This window comes from Pteropus alecto, unplaced genomic scaffold (assembly GCF_000325575.1).
Source record: "Pteropus alecto unplaced genomic scaffold, ASM32557v1 scaffold398, whole genome shotgun sequence".
In the NCBI taxonomy this organism is placed as follows: Eukaryota; Metazoa; Chordata; class Mammalia; order Chiroptera; family Pteropodidae; genus Pteropus; species Pteropus alecto.
This window is the reverse complement of record NW_006442497.1, coordinates 4,089,108-4,109,442: the sequence shown is the minus strand read 5'-3', so window position 1 is coordinate 4,109,442 and position 20,335 is coordinate 4,089,108. Positions and strand designations below refer to the sequence as shown.

Here is a 20,335-nt window from a genome sequence, read left to right as displayed (position 1 = left end):
ACCTCCTCTGGGACATTTTGCTGTTTGTGACATAAGACAGTTGCTGTGGCTGTCATCAAAGCAGTAGACAAGAAGGCAACTGGAGCTGGTCACCAAGTCTGCCCAGAAAGCTTAGAAGGCTAAAAAATATTATCCCCAATACCTGCCACCCAGGTTTCAAGCAGAACAGTCTTAGAACTGTTGGTCTCAATTGGTCATTTAAGTGTAATAGTAAAAGACTGATTAATGATTAAAATGCATCGTAAAACCTTCAGAAGGTAAGGAGAGTGCTTTGTGAACCATTTTGGGGTTAGCGTGTGTGGCAGTTTTTGTTTTTAAAATAAGCACTTTTTAATAGAAACAACTTGACCAAAAATCTGTTACAGAATTTTGAGACTCATTAAAACAAAGTTTAATGAGAAAAAAATAAGAAGAAAATAAATCACTCAATTTATAAAAGGCCAAAAGATTTGAACAGACACTTCACCAAGGAAAACATTCAAGTGGCCAATAGGCACACGAAAAGATACTCAGCACCATTAGTCATTAGGGAAACACAAATTAAAACTACACTTAGATACCACTACACACCTATTAGAATGGCAAAGAAAATAAAATTACTTTTCTGGGTTTTTATGTTGTTCCTTGTGTTTGTCAGCTTTTTAAAATAAGTGATTTGTTAATTTTATCATTCTAAATAAAAAACTCACTTTTGTACCTAATTTTTAATTCATATTTTGTATCTTTTCTTTAAAAGGACCGCATAAAACCTGAATTCAACCCCAGCCCCCTCCCACACAAGGCAGCTTGAGATTTCCAACCTGTGCAGAGTGGGCAAAGGCTTCCAAAGTGAAGAGGAGGGTGATTCCAAGGCCTGGGGACAGGAAGGTAAACAGATTAGTGGAAAAGAGAAAATAGAAAATTGGGGCAAGGAGTAATGAGATGGGACTCCAGAAGTCAGTGGGTAGAATGTGGAGCAGTTTGAGCTTAAACACGAAGGCAAGACTGAACTATCAGAGACAGGCATGCGTGCAGAGAAGAATGGAAAACGCCAACTCCGCTTGCGATGCTTGGGCGCTGAGCTCGGAGATGACAAGTTGGGTCCGAGGTCAACCAACCAGCTAAACGACAGCCCTGGGCCTCAGGAAGGTCGGCGGGTGAGTGGGATAGTAGGAGTAGAAAGGAGAAGGGGCGCCCAGCACTCGCCCTCAGGGCGGGCGAGTCGACGCGCAGTTGACTGTAGTCGCAGAGCCTGCGACTCAACGTCTTAAGGATTCCTCCACGGGGCCGCGGGCCTCTCCAGCCCTGGCTCGCGTGGGAGGCGAGCGCTGAGAACCAGCTGAAGCAGCTGGGCCAGAAAGCGTGCCAAGGCCGGGATTTGGAAGCCCGCCTCGCCTAGCAGATCTGGGTCCACCTAGGACAGTGCGAGGGGCGCAGGGCGGAGAGAAGGGACAGAGCCCAGCCTGGAGGCGGGGCCAATCCTAGAGGGGCCAGGAGGGCCGGTCATGCCCCTGACATTGAGGTGTGTCCAGGCTGGGTTAGAGTGAATTGTCCGCGAGTTGTACCCTTTTACTCCCGTCGCTCCCGCCCATTTGAAGAGGGCGTGCTGGGGAGCAAGGTCGGGGCAGCCTTCCGGTTTCACCAGTCTGGGGGAGGAACTGTCGGAGGAGACGTACTCCTGCATGGGATGGTGTGCCTGCCTGGTAAACTGGCCATATCAGAGAACAGTAACCAGAAGATATCCCGGTAGCTGAAGAGAGAGGCGAGCCGTGCGAAAGAGGGAGGAAAGAGAAAGAAGGAGGAAAGAGAAAGAAGCTTTCAGGAATAGACAGAGCCTGACGGAAGGGCTCTGGAAAGGACCACAGAAAGTGGGCTAGAGGATCTGTGGGGCTAGAAGGAGAGGGAACAGAGTTAATGAGCAGGCTGCAGGGAAAGGCGAGGGAGGAGGAACTCCTCTCATCCATTTGTTACTTGTGGTCATGATTGCAACCCCCCTCAGATCACCGGCGGTAATGGCCACAATGATATTGTCCCAGAGACCATAGAAGGACCAGCGCAAAGAGGGGTCAGTGCCCTGACCTATCTGTATTTATCATTGACTCACCAGAGCAGGGCTGTGGGTGGAGAGAGCATATACTGACTCAGAGAGAGAGAGAGACTCCCAATGGGGCCCAGCTTCCCCAGGCAACTCCCCTAGACATCTGGAAATCCACCACCCCCACTGCCTTAGATCCCTCTGTAACTATGAGTGGGCCACATGCTAGGGCCTTGTGCCTAGTCTCCAAGCCCAGTTCCCAGAAGAACTGACCTCCACTCTCAAAGAATTCCTTTCCAACCAGTCCCATGCCCCTGCCCCCATAAAGCCACATTTAGAAACTACTGTTCCTTTAAGTACACAATGCCCCAAAGAGGCTCATTACAGCTCCACCAACATTTATTGAGGGTTTTTCATACGCCAGGCACTGTACTAGGTAAATCTCCAAAGTCATGAATATTCCATACGCCAGTGCCTTTCTCCCTCTGAGTCTCCCAGAGTTCTTTCATTTCTGTGGTCAGCATGGCAGCTTCTGTCCTGGGCAAGTTGTTATGCATGAGCTGAAAGGAAGACCTTATGCCAGGCCTGAGCTCCACTCGCCAGCCACTATCTGCTCCACTCTGTCTCCATCCTTCATCTCCTTCTGGCATCGTATGGGGCAGTTCCTCATCCGGAAGCAGATATTCTGGATGAGGATGGGCAGTAACACCGCTCTCTGCTCTCTGCCCACTGCTTGGTCCAGTGTTTCTGTGAGAGCACCAGGATGAAGGCAAAACCCCAGGAGGCTCACCAGTCAGCCCATGATCCACAGTTCCATTTCTTCACCCAAACTTAGGGGTCCAGAGCCAGTCTGAAGCCCAAGGCTGAGGCTGGTTGACTGATCATAGTTCAGTTGGGCAATTTGCAGGCAAAGATTATGGACGCCAAGCTCTGGGACAAGGAGAAGGGCCTGTGGGCTTCAGGGTGCCTCAGACCCCAGCTACTGGCCATCTTCAGTCCCTCAGGCCCCTCTGCCAGGATGCTTGGCTACTCCGTAATATCACTCTCTGACTGTCATGGAACCCTGGCCTCCAAGAGACTCAGAACCCAGGGCTCTCATACTCATCTCTGGCATCTGGCTGCCAAGCCACACCCAGTACATTCTCCTCTGGCACTCAGACCTAGTGTCTTTCTCAGAGAGAATAATAGTTCTCCCTGGGTGAACTATTATGGGTGTCGAGGGAAGAAATGGACTACTCAATCATCTGGGAGGGGAACAAGATAACACACCATGTCCACAGATACATACACACATATATGCACATGAACACACACACGCTCACAGATCCTCTGAGAAACACATTCTAGATTCTTCTGAAAGAGAAGTGGCTTGAGAGGACACAGGAGGCATCCAGGAATGGAATCTAACACTTTCTAGACTCAAAGGGCAGGACTGGTCTTTGCTGTGGAACCAAGTAGGGTCACTATTTATCTCTTGGGTCCAGATCACCATCTTCTTTGGCTGGATGGGTCCCTGCCAATTGCTGTTGGCTATTTTAATCCTAGGACTTTATCTCCAATGCGGCTGTTTTTAACTGCATCGACCTAGCTTCATCTTCCTAGGCTATGAGCATGGCAGGCATACTCATTGGCCAAGGGCTCAGCCAGTTCCGCACCCATTAGCCGCTCTGCACTAAGCTTCTGTCTCCATTGACAACACACTCAAGCCATCCTCATTCTCTCTCATTGCTTGGGCTCAGACAGTCGTGTTTGCATTGGCTGCCTTGTCCTGAAGCTTGGTCCCTATTGGATGCCACTAGAGGTAGTGCTTCCACTGACAGCTAACCCAGTGAATGGATGAGCTTTGTCCTCTCCATGCCACACCGCCAGCTGTCTTAACTTGTACCCCCTCCCCAGCCTGCATTAGGGTTGGGGGGCACTGGGGTTGCTTGAAGAGGGCCCAACTGCCTCAACGAGCCTCTGGTGCTGGCGAAGGTGCTTCCTCCTTTCGTGTTCCCCTGTGACTTCACACACCAGCTGGGCAGGGAAGGCCCCAGGAAGTCCCTTTAGCCAGCCTGTAGAAAGAGAGAGAGGGGCCTCAGTGGGGTCAGGGCAGGGGACAGGTCAGAAGAGAAAGGAAGCACCCTGAGGTCTACTGTCTTAGTGTCATGGTGAATGTAGGAATTAGTAGAGAAGCCTGGAATCATTGATAGAAAGGCCATTGGAGGTGGAGGTGACAGCAGAATCAAAGAGGGTTGGGGTTACTCCTCTATCAAGCCCTGCAATGGCTGCTCATCTCTCTGAGCCCAAGAACCAGGGTCCTTACAGGGACCTACAAGGGCTCGCATGATCTAGTCCCCATTATCTTTATGACCTCATCTGCTTCTCTCCTGTCTCCTCACTCCCTCTAGCCACAGTTGCCCCCTTACTATTTCTCAAACACACCAGCCACAGGGCCTTTGCACTGACTCTTCCCTCTAACTAGAACACTCTTCCCCCAGATGCCACATGCCTAAATTCCTCACCCCAGTTGTCATTGCTCACATGATGCCTCCTCATCAAGGTGCCCTCAACCTTCCTTTTTAAACCTGTAGCCCACCCAACCCAAGGACTCCTGACCAGCTTGACTCTGCTCCACTTTTGTTTTTCCACAGCACTTATCACCTCCAGACACACTATATATGATTTACTTATTTATCTTGTTTATTCTTTATTGTTTTTCCTCTGCTAGAATGTCTGCTTCAGCAGCACAGGAATCTGAGTGTTTGGTTCACAGTGCCTAGAACAGAGAGCGGCACCTCACAGGTGCTTAATATTTATTGATTGAATAAATAAAAGAATCTCTCACCTTCAGGGCTCTTGTGCAGGTGCTTTGGGTGAGCCCTGGACTCCAGACTCCGTCCCTCGGTCTTGGCTGGTGCAGAAGACTCTGAACACAGATCCTGGGAACAGTCTGCTTAAAGGTGGGAACAGTGGAATCAAGACTTTTTTTAGCTTCTCCCCCATATTTCCCTTAAGATTCACTTTTCCTTGTCTCCTCCCATTAGGCGTTACTCACCACAATCCTCATAGATGGTATCTGGGGAGCAGGGAAGGGGGCCTGGGGTGGGGAAGGCTCCCAGCCAGCGCTGCATGTCTGATCTGGTAAGGACAGAGGGAGGGTCACAGTTGGCCCAGGAGATCCTACTAGGAGTTAAGCAGGGGCCACGGAGGAGAAATATTGGAGAAGAGGGTAGTGGGCTCTGAGAGGTCAGGTGGAAGTCCCAAGGGTGTTTTCTGAAGGAGACACAACTCACAGGGACGAAGCTTGAAGTAGCCGGTGGGTAGGGCGGCCCTGGTGGTTGCTGAGAAGGGAAAGGCGGAACGTAGGGGGTCCAGATGGGTCTGGAACCTGTTGGGCCTGAACCAAGGAGCGATGGGCATAGTCCAGAACCTGTAGCCGCTGCCCACTGCCCAGGGAAGAGGGAGTTCAGAGGGAGAGCAGAAGTCCAGCTAGACTCCTCCTCTCCACCCTTGCCTGGGTTCCCAGCCTCCCTGGGACACACCTCTTAGGCTGAGTGATGAGTAGCAGGTCGCTAAAGAGCAACAAGCAGAGGGGTGTGAAGCGGGGGCGCGAGGTGAAGAGCACGCCTCCCCTCCGGCACACTAACTCCGTCAGCTCTCCCTGCAATTCCAGGCGCCTTGACCAGGAAACCAGAGGCAGGGCCTGTGAGGAAGCAGGGAGGAGATTCTGGCCTCTTCATAGCAGCACCACCAGTGGGGAAAGGAAAGGTGGGGAGCCTGGGCAGAAACTCACCTTGACTTTGTGGAAGCGCAGCCTCTGGGTGAGCCGGATCAGCTCCTCAGTCTGCTTCATGCGCCCCACCTCGGCACTGCAACGCTCAATGATCTGGGTAAGGGGAGCTGAGTCACCCACCCCTACTGCCTTCCTCCCCTTCCCTCTCTCCCTACCGCTTCTTCACCTCCTCTGGCCTCAGCATCCCCATGCCCACCTTGCTGACAGCACCCAGGGCCTTCTGGGCATTCTCCTGGCGGCTGGACCCCTCCTCTGTCTGGTGCAGGATATTCTGAGGACAAGGAGGAAGGATATTATGCAGCCCTGGGATTCAGAGGGGCTACAGCGCAGAAAACCCTTGCCTGGCTTGAAAAAGTGCTCACTGTGGAGTTCACAGGGCTGAAGGACCAGCTTCAACAAGGCTGAGAGACCTCTCCACTCACCATCTGCAGAACGCTGAGCAAGTCATGTTACTTCCCTGAGCCTCAGTTCCCCGTCTGTAAAATGGGAACAATACCCACCTAGCCTACCAATAGCAATGTTGTGAGGATTCAGCAAGGTAATATATGTAAAATACTTAGCACAGTCCTTGGCGCATAGTAAATACAGAAAAGAAGGTTGCTATTATTTTAATAATTATTAATAGCACAGTGGTTAAGAGTGCCTGGACTTAAAATTTATCTCCATCAATTATTACTTGTATGACCTGCATCAAGTTATTTAACTTCTCTGTGCCTCAGTTTCCTCATCTATAAAGTAGAGTCGATAATAGTGTCTACTCTCATACAGTCATTGGTAAGTTTAAACAGGTATATAGCATGTAGCACCATGCCAAGAACAGAGCATTCAATAGCTATTTAACTATTAAGGTTATGATTATAGTTATCTTGCCTACCCTGGGGATATATAAAGCTGAATAAGACATAAAGACACTGACCATCTGGTTGGAAACTCTTCACCTTGAGATCCCCACACCGGGTGACCTGGTTTAGGGAGAAGTTTCTACTCTGCAATAGAAGAGTGTTTCTTAACCTTTTCTTTTTTCCTTCAGTATCACCCTGCTATGGAACTTTTTTAGAAATTTTAATACCACAGCTATACTATATATCTATTTATGTATTATGGCCCTTTGAAGTATCATGACCATTGGAATATTTAAGATTTTTTCCACCCCTTGAAGAACAAATTTTTGCCTCCTTGGGGGTGATATGACTGACCCCCATTGGGGAGGCTTGCAGAGAAAGATACAGCTGAGGAGACCTCAAAGACCACCCACAACATTCTCCCTAAGACCCCGAGAGAGAAGGGAATTTGCCCAAGGTCACTCAGCCAGTGGCAGAGCCAAGTCGAGAACTTATGTCTGTAGCCCGAGGCTCTTTTCCTGAACCCAGATTGCTCCTTGAGACATCTGGGTAGCTCCAGGCAAGGTTTGGTGGGTCCTAGATGAAGAGGCTCATATTAGGAGGTCTAATTTAAGGGAGTCGTGTATTCATGGTAGGGTAAGAGGTGGTGATGGCCAGGCAGAAGGCCCCAGGAGAGTTCTCCAGCTGGGTTGGTGAGGCAGAAATGGCCCAGGCCAGAATAGTACCTGCAGCAGCATGCGGAGTCGCGTGATGCGCTGAAAGGGCAGCAGCAGAAAGGACGGCAGCGGGAGCCTCTCGCACTTGGGGAGGCTCTGCAGCCGGCGCAGCTCCGCGGAGAAGCGCATATTCGTGTCCCTGCAAAAGCAGACCTAGGCGGCTGGCATCTGCCTCAAGGCCCTGATCCCCCAGCCTCCCTTGGCCCGAACCCCAACTCTGCCCCCCAGCTTCCTCCCACATGTGTGACCTGCCTCTGGGACACTCACATAAGGCGGCTGTAGGTCTCCTCCTGATACTGCTGGTTCCGCACATAATCCACATACACTGAGAAAGGACCCACGGCATGGGCATGCACCACGTCACACAGGTCACTGATGTGGGGGGAAGAGCGCACACGGGACAATAATGTCCCTAGAAACCTGAAGGAGTGGAGGAACAAGCAATGAAGGACAGAAAACCAGGTCTCCTGGCTTCTTGAGGGATGAGCTGGACACTAACTGGGCCTATGGAAGTGAGGCCCTGGAATAGGCACTCAGTAAGTAGCCCAAGACATGGTTTGCAGAGAGGACAGGACACCACTGACCGCTCGCTGACTTCTTGAACTCTCTGAACATTGGAGAAGAGGGTGTGGTGATCCCGGGGGGTGAGCGTGTCCCTGAGAGCCTGGCTCAGCACAAAGGTGTCAGTCAGCAGCCGCAGGGAGCGCAGGTAGGAGGCCTCAGATGTCACCACCTCAAACAGACTCTGAGGAAGAAGGGCAGGGCTGTAGTGGAAAGCCCAGTTCCCAGCCAGTTCAAGGCCCAGGTCCCACTCCTCCCCTACACCAGATCCCAGGTGTGCCACCTCCTGCATGCGCTTTTCCTGGGGACCGAGGGTGTCCAGGAGGCCGCTGGCTCGCACAGCTGGAAGCTCCTGCCACAGAGTGTTGCGAGGTCCAGGGGGCCGGGCGAAGGTGGTAGTTTCTCCATGATTTGTTGGAGAGGGACCTCCATCATCACTGACTCCCCACAGCTCCTCTGACAGCACAGCTGCTCGGTAGGTCTGGTATAGGGGCTCTGGAGAACAAATTAGCACATCAGGGGAGTCCAGTGCCCCAGAATACTTCCCCTGCTTGATGGTCACAGCAGGGCCCTGAGGCCCAGAGGCCCTCACCATCCTGCAAGGGCAGCTCCCAGTTCTGCTCTTTTAGCTCCTCCAGTCCTTCTTCATCCCTGTGAAGAGAAAAAGGGATGGAGTCCCCCAGAGCCACTACTGTCGCACACCTCCAGGAGGTGCTATTCACATGACAGTGTAAAGGAGTACACAAGATAGTGTAAGATTGTATGCAGGGACACTGGAGGCTCCCCAGACCAAACCCCAGATTTTTTTTATGTGCCTGTTGTATGGGAGGCCCTGAACTAAGTGGACTCTCTCCATTCCTGTTATCTCAAATACCGTGTACCAGAGACTTCTAAGTCTGTATCTCCAGCCCCCTCGCATAGCAACCATTGTCTGGAATGTCCTATTTGTGCCTCAGTAAAACTCAATATGATCAAACCCAAACTCTTGTACCTCCCCACCACCTGCGGTTCTGTCTTTCCTGCTCTGGTCCTTGGCACCACCACACACCCATTCGCCCAAGCTAAAAACCCAGAAGAATGAACAGCAGTAAATATTTGTTAAACAAGTGAATGGGCTCAGATTAACTCTGGTGATGGTGGTGAATCTAAGATCGTTAACAAGCCCAGATGACGCAGAAGAGATGTTCGTGGTTGCCAAATGGACTTGCAGACAATAATTACAATAGAGGCTTAAGGCGGGAGGACTAAAATGGAGCTCTTACTAGGGACCAGCTTTTGACCAATGTCCTACATAACAATTCTATGAAGTAGTTGGTATGCTAACCCCCATTTCACAGATGAGGACGTGAGACCCAGAAAGGTTAAGTGACTTACATAAGGTCACATAGCTGATACAGGACAGAGCTAGAGCCCAGCCCTTCTTCGCTCCACCATTGTAGAGGTGGGGTTCAGCGGGACCTAAAGGTGAGTCTGCCCTCACATGGGAGTAAGGGTAGGGGGGTTTGGTACCTGCCCTCCATGGCTGTTGGAGGAGCATTCTGAGGAGCTTCATCCAGACTGTTTCCTGGAGAGAGAACTCAGAGTGAGAGAACAAACCTCCAGGATCCCCATCTGGGAACTCTAGACTCTGGCCCCAGCAGAGACTGATACTATAAAAACTATAATTCCCATCAGCCTCAAAGCGGCAGCTGGTGGAGGAACAAAAAAGCTCAGGGCCTGTTGGGGGTTACAGTTTGTTGGTTTTCAAAATGCTTCACCTCCACCCCTTCCCTTCCCAGCCAAGGGATCCACTCCCCCAGGCCCTGTACCTATTTGGATTCCATCTTCAGAGGGCAGATCAAGATCTTGTTGTGGGGGATCCACAGAGATGGTGGCATCTTGCTTGACCCGAGTTGGTTTCGGAGGTTTGAGAGGTGGCAGAAGTTTTCGCTCAGCAGTGGAGCGGTAGGAAGTGAGGACCACTGGGGGGTGACTGACGCTAGGAGGGTTGGAGCGGGAGCGAGAGGTCCGCAGTGGGGAGGCTCGGCAGGGGGCCCTGGGACCATCCTCATAGCCCCCCACAGGGATCCATCGAAGCTCCAGGCCAGGCCGGGCTACATGGCAGACACAGGGGCAGCAGGGAGGGCAGGTCAGGGAAGCATCTGTGGGAAACAGGTGTCCTAAGGAAAAGACCCTTGGGCCTGGCCCCACCCTGCCCAGACCTTCCTCCTCTTAACCTCCCCAGCAGTGAGAACATGGTCCAGCCCCAGGCATCTATCTCTTCAGCCCTGACTCTCTTCAAACCCCCAGAAATATGGAAATCAGACTTTCCAAACATGAAATACATTTTTGAAAAGGTAGCCCCTGAAAGTACCCAGGCTTAAAGCATTGAAAACATAGAGGATGAGCTGAATCGAGCCCACCCTAACCTCATGACATGCTTACCCGGACCACCATTCTCCTGGGATTCCCTTCCAGTGAAGATGCCCTGGGGAGTCTCTCTCTGGGTCTCTCTCTCCCCGTTCACATCCACTCCCCCTTGGGGAGCTGGCTCCATGGTATCTGCAGCCTGGACCTTGCTTTCAGCCCCCCACTCAAACCTACCAGCCAATCTCCTCACAGTGCCTGAAGCCGAGGCAGAGCCATCCTGGGCCAGGACGCTAGGGGCTGTGTGAGGCAGGGGCAGAGGTGTGCGGGGTGACCCAGAGGGTTTGGGTGGAGGGACTGGAGACCTGGGAGCAGGTTCTGGGGAGATGGAGCGCCGGGACAATGGACTGGGTGTGCTGGAAGGTGAGTCTGGGGAATTCTGGGAGTCGAGGCTGGCTTTAGAAGCTGAAGGGGGCAGAAGGGCAGGGGGCTTGAGGGACGAGGCTGGGGGCTCCCAGAAGATGGGGGTGGATATTGGGGTTGGTGCATCATTGGAGGTGATGGGAGGTTCTTGTGGAGAGGAGCCGTTGTGGGGGGGCCCTGGGGACTGGGCAGCCCGTGGTCGAGAGGGAGGGCGGGGGCGGATGATCCGAGGGGGCTTCTGGGTAGGCGGTGTTGCTATAGGAAGAAATTGGTCTGACATCTTCCTTTGAGCTCTTCAAAGGAGTGGGGTGCTCTGCTGGAGTCATCCCCTGAAGAAGAAGGAGGGAGAAAGAGAGACCCTTAGTGTTGCCCTCTGCCTTGCCATGGGTAGACTGAGGCCTCTGAGGAGAAATTGTTTGCAAGCTAATCAGCCATGATTTGGGAGTCAGGAGGGAAAGCTGATGATTAACTTCCTCTCTTTCCTTCTCATTTCCAGTCTTCTCTCTTTACTTCTCACTCCTCCTTCTCATTCCCAAGGTCCCCAGACCCTCCCAGGCAGCCTTTCTTGGCCCTTCCAGACTCTATTTCTCTCAGCCTTTCTTGGCCCTTCCAGACTCTATTTCTCTCAGCCTTTCTTGGCCCTTCCAGACTCTATTTCTCTCTGCTGCCACAATCAGGTCAGAAAAGACAGTGAGGTTGGGGTGGAGGGTGCCTTGATAGAGACCCAAGTTGTGGGGCAGAGTAAGGAGGAGAGGGTACAAGAGAACCTCATTAATGAGGGGAATTTAGAGAACTGGATCAGCGGAGACACCACATGTTTGCCTGATGAATTGTGTGTTGTGTGTCCATAGTGTGTGTTGTATAGGTTTGTATGTGTGGTTTAAGTATGTGTGGACACAGTGTCTGTGTGCTGTTTCTACTGCTATACGAAAGGGGTGTTGTAGAATGTGTTTCAACAGTATATTTGTTATGTGCTTACCGGGTGGATATGCAATAAGAGAGTGGGGTATACAGTATATGATAGTGTGTGGTGGGAGAGGGTGAGAGGGTTTATGTGTGTTATGTGCTGTCTGTATGGGGGTATGTGCAGTGTGTGTGCATCTGTGCACACGCACGCCCACGCCTGGGCTGTGAGGGATGCATCACTATTTCCCTGCTCCGACAGGCCCTCCGCCCCCCGTTTCCCAGTTCCTCTCTCCGGACTCTCCCTTTCCGGATTATTTTTAGTATCCTTTTCCTGCCATGAAGATTCCTGGAGCCTCTGACCCCAAGAGACCAGGAAGCCCATGGTATGGTCTCTTGTGGCCCATACTCTTATCCTTGAGTGCCCCCTACCCCCCATGTGGTCACAGAGAGAGAGACCCTAGTGGAAGCCTGGGGCCGGCCAGGATGCCTGAATGGTAGTGGGGAGACCAGACTGAAGGCGAGGACCAGTAGGGCCAAGACACAGGAGCCTAGGCTTTATTTCCTCCCTCTGGGAAGGCGGCTGTAATTCTGAGAAGACTGCAAGGTCAGGGCTGAGAGACTGGGGTGACCCCCAACTCTCTTCTGGAGTCAGTAGGAAAGTCAGACCCCACAGGCTCCAGACTAGGTTCTTGAGAAATGACTCAGGGTAGGGGCTGGGGGCTGTAGACTGTGAGTCTTACGGCTCAGTGGCCTCTGTATCCTGGCAGGAAGCCCCTTATGAAGATGACCCAGGTAGTGTCATCGTCAGCTGGCCAGCTCCTCCCCAGCCTTGCTCCCCTCAGGGATCCCACCCCATTTCTCAAGTACCTTCATTTACTTCCTTTCCCACCCCCAACTCAGACTTCTCACAGGGACCCAGGTACTCAGACCAAGCACTCACCCTTGAGTCCTCTCCACTCTCAGTCACCTCCCAGGGCTGAGTGAGTAGGAGCAGGAAACAGGAATCGGATCCTCCTCTCAACCGGACACCTCCCCCCTAAACGACACCGTATTCCACATGCGTGCACTGGGGCTCTGGAAGATGTGATGGACCCCCATGTCCTGGGTTTTGGTGGTTAATAGGGTGTGGGGAAAGGCTGGAACTCGGGTGTGGACAGTGGGCTGTTCTGTATGCGCATGTTCTGCCTGCATTGCTGTTTGGACAGGGGCTCACCAGCTGGGGGGGAACAGGAGTGGGGGTAGAAAGATGGGGTAGAAATGGCACAGGGTTGGACTGACAGTAGGACACCTCTGTATCAGCTAAGGAATGGTATGTGTGTTCTTCCACAGTGTGCCTATTTCTCCCACACCTCACGGCCTATTCCTTTAGCTTCCGACCTGTTTCCCTGGGTGTGAGCCAGCCCACTATTTCACACCGAAAGACCCCCTCCTCAAGTTTCCTCCTCCCTAACTCTGCAGTAGCTCCCCCTGGATTTACCTTTATCTTTTTGGAAGCAGTTTCTATTTTCAGCCTGTCCTGCCTGCCCGGGCGAGCAAGGAGTGTGGGGCCAGGTCTCCGAGTGTCTGTTCCTGTGTTTCTCAGGCGGGAACTGAGGGCCCAGATTGAGATCTCCACAGAGGAAGCCAGTTCCTCAGCCCCACCCGGCCATTGTGTCAGGCGTGCGTGCATGTGTGTGTGTGTGTGTGTGTGTGTGTGTGTGTGTGTAGAAGGGAAGGAGGAGGGGAGGAGGGGAGAGGTAGGGAGGTGAGGAGAGAGATCTGAGATCTGCCTCCTTCAGGAAGCTATGACTTTGTTGGGCCCCCTGCCTGCTCACCATTCTCAGTCCCTGTCTCTCTGGTCCCAGCCTCTGATTTTCCATGTCTCACTGGAAGGCTTTGATGTTCATTGGCTGGGATTTGGTACCCCTGGCGGGGGAGTAGCAGGGGTCCTTCTTACCTCTAATTTGCTCTATGGTTGAGGAGCTGAGTTCCAGGGCTAGGGGTGTGTGTCATAAAAACAACTGAGGGGGTGGAATGAGCCACACCCCAGCCTGGGAAGTAGGGTAGTGGGAGGAAAATTAGAAGGGCAGTTATGAACTCTTGGGGCCTTTGCCCACACCCAGGTGCCTGCATTTGCCAGACCTTTACACACACACACACACACACACACACACCCTCCAAACAAGACACTGGGAAGAAAATCCAGAAAGCTGGGATAAAAATATGTTTTAACCCCTTTTTCTTCAGAATAAACACCAAAGTCTTTACAATGATCAAGACCCTATACTATCTTCCCTCCTCTCTAACCTCTCCTCTTAAACACACTTCTGCCTCAGGGACTTTGAACTGGCTGTGCCTTCTGCCTGGAAACCTCCTCCCCAAGACATTCCCATGGATGATTCCCTCACCTCTTTTTAGTCATTGCTCAAAGGTCACCTTCTCAATGAGGCCTGCCCCACCACTCTTTAAAATTGCAACCCACAACTTCACACCACATTCCTGACCTCCCTTTTTACCCACAGCTATCATTCTTATAAAATACCATATAGCTTATTATTAAATTGGCATGTTTATAATTAATTATCTTTTACATTAGAGAGTAAGCTTCCTGGAGGCAGGATCTTCATCTGTTTTATTCACTGATGTACCCCAAAGTTCTGGAACAGGGTCAGAAGTATAGTGGTGCTTAATATTTGATGAATTAAACCAAATTGCTTTGAATCCTCCCCACAGCCCACTACTCCCCTGACTCTTCTTCCCTACAGATCATTTCCATAATTCTGTTGATTCCACCAATTTCCCATCACACACACACACACACACACACACACGTACCAGGCACCTAACCTCCGAGCCCTCAACTCTAGATCTTTCTGAGCTTCCTGGAAGAGGAATTCTCTCCAAGAGTGCCTCAGAGACCTTATTAAATAAGCTAGATATACAAATAAATCAGGTTTTGTATAGTTTTTATGGGAATATCTTTATTAGCTTTGCTACTTACAAAAATATTTTAAAAAGATAACTAACCAAAAGTGCTGGTTGTTAGCTGCAAACATGAGTAGCACCTGTACTGCATGAACCACCCCAGGTCTGAGTGGGGATGTTGGCAGAAGAGGAATTGGATAGGTTGGGCCACCTGTCCTCCTTGAGTTGTCTGAGCATATTTCCTTTTCTTCTCTCTATCCCTAAGAGACCCGCCTGAAGGCTTTTCACCTGTCTGTTGGGGAATAGACTTCCCACACTCCCAAAGTCAGGACAGCATATTTTGGGGAACGAGAGCTCCCTGGAGCTACAGTGAGAATGTTCTAACACTCCTGACAAAGAGGTTCCATTAGGCCCACTGCTCAAAGCAACCACAAAGATGAAAACCATAACTTTTCAGATCTATACAAATCACCATCTATTTATTTATGCCCTATCTCATTCCAAAAAGAAATTGAGCTCTGAAAATCACATCATGTTATATACACCAGATTATTTTTGCACATATTTATTGTACAAATATTTTTGCAAAGGTACTGAAGATTATTGATGTAATGATACATTCTCCTGCCATCTTCACAAAGCAGAAGTTTTCTATATTTCCAAAGGTGCCATTCAGTTTCAAGTCTGTATTCTGCCTTCTTCTCTTAGCATTGCTATATAACCATTTTTTACATTGCTACGTGGTCTTTCTAACTATACCTTTTCTGGGAACTTAATATTGCAAAATCTAGATTTTGCCATCCTGGTAATAGCAGTAAAAGTCTTCTAGGAAACTCTCCATCTCCCACCCCACTCCATATGGTTCTAGTGGAATGGCCAAACACAACAGACTCCTCGTGGCCACCTACAGGTTTGGTCAATCACAGTATCCCATTGCTTTGGTCACAGATATTGACCCAGGAATTATCAAGTCACTCAAGCCAGGACAGCCTTCCATCCTGGGGCTCTGGGAAAGAACAGCTTTATCTTCCCTCCAAGGTCACAAAGCAGGAATCTATAAGTCTGGAGCAATCTGTGTCTTAGCCTCTTTTCCCCACAATAAAAGAAACTAGTCAATAGTGGAAGAAAATGAGCCCAAACCCGAGGGAAGCTGAGCCAAGAGATGGGGGAACCTGACATCATCATTTGAGCCCCTTGGACTGCCTAGGTTCCCGAGCCACTGAATTCCCTATTGTGTTTAAGCTAGTTCAAGCTGGGTTTCTGTCACTTGCTGCTGAAAGAAGCTTGATCATTTTAATTCATTCCCTTGTACAGGATATTTGGGTAGCTTCTAGTTTTTGCCATTACAATTAATGCTGCAGTGAACATCTTTGTGCAAAACAAAACACTTTCAATTTGAAATATGATTAACACAGTAATCCTAGAAGCTTCAATGTGTTTGGTTTTGATTTTGCTTGAAGATTCTTTTCTGGAAGGATGGAGAAGTCCTCAGGTCTTTCTCTAACATTTCCTTACCTCCATATCAGATAGCCTTGACTCTTCTTCATTCACCTGATTGTTAAAGAGTTCATACTGGAGAGGCACTTAAATTGTTCCTTGAAAATCAGGTAGAGTTTGGACATGCCCACAGGCAAGGCATGTGTGACCATTTGAGGAAACCACAGAGGCATAGGCACAGTGAAGAGGAAACTAGGCCTATATGGAGAACTGTGAAAGGAAAGCTTAGCTAATATAGAGAGAGGTATGCGGCTGGAAGAACAAGTAGAGTCGATACAGTGGGCAACCCAACAGGGCAGAACAGACATTGAAGGTTTCTGAGTAGGGGTAGGGGAGTAGACAGACATAGTTTAAACCAGTTCCACACCTATTTCCCCCTCTTCTGGAACCAGCATCTAGGTTTCTTCTGGGGATCTATCCCTCCATCATTCTAGGTCCGCATGGCCCATTCTGGAGAGGAAAGCATAACCCAGAAGCAGCCAGTTAACACTTTCTCTCCTCCCTAACTACCAAGAATGGTTCAGGAATGAGTGTGTGACTAACAAGGCCAAAGCATAATCCACGTAAGACTTCTACTCAAATTATTAGAAAAGAGACTCTACTCTCTTTGGTAGATTGTTTTCAAAGATGGCTGCAACAATCCTTCCCATCATAAATGCCCTTTTGCAATATGGCTTTGCCACTTTTTCCATTAAAAGGAAGAATCTATTTCCCCTCCAATTCAATCTGGGCTGGCCCTGTGACTTGCTTTGATCAAGAAAATGCAAAGAAAGTGACACTGTTTGTTTGGGGCCTATGCCTTACAAGGACTTACAGCTTCCTCTCTGTTCTCTTAGAAGCCAGCTACCATATACAGCAATGTGGGTTATACTACTGAATGGTAAGAGGCCATGTGGAGAGAAAAGCCACTTGGAGAACCAAGATGCCCCAGCCATCATCTAGGTCTTAAGACATGTGAGCAAGGCCATCTTGGATTTTCCAGTCCCAGACAAGCACCCATCTGACACGGAGCAGCCCCACTAATCCCTGCCCAAATTCTTTATCCACAAACTCATGAGCAACAATATGGTCTGTGTTTTAAGCCACTAAGTTTTCAGTTGATTTATTATGCAGCAATAGATAATCAAAACACTCTCTACTGTGGATGCTAAACTGGTAGAAGATAGGCCTGGAGCTGTTGGTAGCCAACAATGATGTGGCTTGAAAATAAAACCAACAAAAGGGAGAGGCATAGAGAGACGAATCTGAGTCCCTGATCCCACTGGCCTGAAGTCATATCTGTGTTTGCACTTTTCAGTTATGTGAGCCAATAAATTCCCTTTTTGTAAGCTAGTTTGAGTTGGGGTTCTGTCACTTACAACCAAAAAAAAAAAATCATTTACAAGGGGAGAAGATCTCATAATAAAAGACGTGTAGAGTCTATCTGGCTTCTGGTAGGGCCAGGACCTTGAACTCAAGTAGAATCCTTCATGGAGTATAGAATACCTGAGCCCTCTTTTCTGTCTAGAAAGCCATTAGCGGTAGGTAGCCTGCCTGTGGTGTGGAATAAACCAGGAAGCGGGCAGTAAGGAGAGGCTGGCCTGCTCTGGGAATCCATACATGTTCTGATCTAGGTAAGGATAGAGGATTCTGCCCAACTGTCACCAGGTGGAGTCTGAGCACTTCAGGTGTGGGGCCTGGAAGCCAAAATGAACCCATCATGTCTAGGCCACCCTAGGCAGAGGTGCAAAAGAGGCATAGCCCGGTGCCCACCACCAATCCTCTGACTCATACTCCTTCCACTCTCTGTAGTTCCAACTCTTCTCTCAGACACCTGGGACCCACCTTTGTGTTTCCCCTCTACTCTTCTCACATTTGTTTCAGGATATTCATGCCCAGGAAAAAAAGGTAACAACTTACAGGAATCAAGACAGCATAGTACTGGCAAAAGAACAGACACATAGATCAATGGAAGAAAATAGAGAGCCCAGAAACAAGCCTACACAAATCTAGTCAACTGATTTTGACACAGATGCTAAGGCAGTTCAATGGAGAAAGAACTTTTCTTAAAGAAAAGTTGGTGGAACAATTGGACATCATATGAAAAAAAAAAAAAAGACAAACGAATTTATACACAGACCTTACATCATTCACACTCAAAAAGATCATAGACCTAAACGTAAAATGTAAAACTATAAAATTTCTAGAAGAAAATATAGGAGATAATCTAGATCATCTTGAGTTTGGCAGTAAGTTTCTAGATACAATACTAAAAGCACAATCCATGAAAGAAAAAAAATTGATGTTAGACTTTATAATAATTAAAAACTGCTCTGCAAAAGACACTGTCAAGAGAATGAAAAGACAAATCATAGACTGAGAGTAAATATTTGCAAAACACATTATCTGATAAAGGACTGTTATCCAAAATACACAGATAACTCTTAAACTCAATAATAAGAAAACAACCCAATTTTAAAATGAGGAAAAGATCTACATAGACACCCCACTAAATGAGATATACAAGGGTATAAATTTTCAGCTGTAAGATGAGTAAGTTCTGGGATCTAATGTACAGAATGTCAACATTAACCACAATACTCTATTATATACTTGAAAGTTGTTAAGAGAATAGATCTTAAAAGTTATCAACACACACACACTCAGAAGGTAATTATATGAAGGAATCAGATGTTAACCTTATTGTGGTAATCGTTTCAAAATATATGTGTATCGAATCTTCAAGTTGTACACCTTAAGATTACATATGTTATATGTCCATATCACAATAAAGCTGACAAAAAGATTACAGGTGGCAAAAAGCATATGAAAAGATACTCAACATCATTTTTTCACTAGGGAATTGCAAATTAAAACAGCAGGAGATACTAATACACACCTATTAGAATGGCTAAAATTAAAAAAAAAACAAACTGATACAACCAAATGCTGATGAAGATGTAGAGCAACAAATCTCATCCGTTGTTGGTGGGAGTGCAAAATGGTACAGCCACTTTGGCAGTTTGGCAGTTTCTTATAAAGTTAAACATGGTCTCACCATTCAATCCAGCAATTGTACTCCTAGGTATTAACTAATTCGGAAATTGATGTCTACATAAAAACTTGCACGCAAATAGTTCTAGCAGCTTTATTCATCACCAAAAACCGGAAGCAACCAAGATGTCCTTCAACACATGAATGGATAAACAAACTTTGGTACATCCATAAAATGAAATATTATTCAGTGATAAGAAATGAGCTATCAAGCCACAAAAAGACAAGGATAAAACTTAAATGCATATTGCTAAGTCAAAGAAGTCAGTCTGAAAAGGCTATATACCTTTAGATATGATATTTTGGAAAAGGCAAAAATACTGAAGATAGTAGGAAGATCAGTGATTGCTGGGGGGGTTAAGTAGGTGAAATACAGGGGATTTTTTTTTTTAGAGTGGTGAGATTATTCTGTATCATAATATAATGCATTTGTGAAAAATTCCTAGAATTTATAGCACAAAGAGTGAACGTAAATGTATGCAAGTTTTAAAAAATCATTTAGGAGGTATTCATAATAACTGCATTACAATTATTTAGGAGGTATTTGTAATAACTGTATTACAAATGTATGAAATGACTTTACTAAAAGGACTGGAGGGGAAAGGTGCTGGCCTAAATAACTTTAGAAATGATGGAGTCTCTAAGACTAAAGGCAAAAGGAACTGTACATAAGCACTGTATTCTTATTCATAAGGTGATTTCCCATGGGGCTATAGGTTAACAATTATGATACTCCTATACATGTATACTGGAAATAAACAATTAAGCAAGTGGACAGCAGATGGTAGGAACCAGTTTATTCACTGTTGGAGTGAGAGTTTACAGATAAGCACAGAGAGGTGGCTAGAATGATCCATGTAGTAATAAATTAGAGTTGGAGACAATAGTATGAACTCATGTTTAACTTAATATAGGTAGATGGTTACATATAGAAATATATATATAGATATATGGACATACATATGTTAGTATACATATTTAAATGCTCTTCCAGCTGAGAGGGCTAGAAGCAATGACAACCTAATAGCAACAAGCACACCCAGTGCCCAGACTTTGGTTTCTAATACCATTCTTCAATCACAGGATGAGAGCTTCTTGGAGAAATGGCTGATTCTAGGACTGGGGCAGGAAATATACAAAATGAGCCTGGAGCATTTTGTATTGCTCCAGAAAGTAAGAAAATGCTTTAAAATTTTTTTAATTAAAAAAATTATTGATGAAGCTATGTTAAAGAAACACAAAAATCAAGTAAAAGCACTCTCAAAGGTCAAAGCTAAAACAATTAGAGCAACAAAATAAAGTATATTTGATTTTAACC

General features: G+C 47.9%; 1 protein-coding gene across 1 annotated transcript; it reads right to left on the bottom strand.

Moving 5' to 3' along the window:
• Positions 1–3,741: 3,741 nt before the first annotated feature.
• On the bottom strand, positions 3,742–13,125 carry ARHGEF15 (Rho guanine nucleotide exchange factor 15). Its single transcript, XM_006922369.2, has 16 exons — positions 13,061–13,125; positions 10,333–11,006; positions 9,717–10,049; positions 9,418–9,472; positions 8,501–8,559; positions 8,192–8,403; positions 7,932–8,092; positions 7,615–7,767; positions 7,357–7,486; positions 5,986–6,060; positions 5,790–5,882; positions 5,539–5,699; positions 5,290–5,442; positions 5,052–5,134; positions 4,842–4,946; positions 3,742–4,068 (listed from the first exon to the last, which is right to left on the bottom strand). The coding sequence occupies exons 2-16, from the start codon at positions 10,955–10,957 to the stop codon at positions 3,917–3,919; spliced, it is 2,550 nt and encodes an 849-aa protein (XP_006922431.1). The 5' UTR covers positions 10,958–11,006; positions 13,061–13,125; the 3' UTR covers positions 3,742–3,916.
• Positions 13,126–20,335: the final 7,210 nt, after the last annotated feature.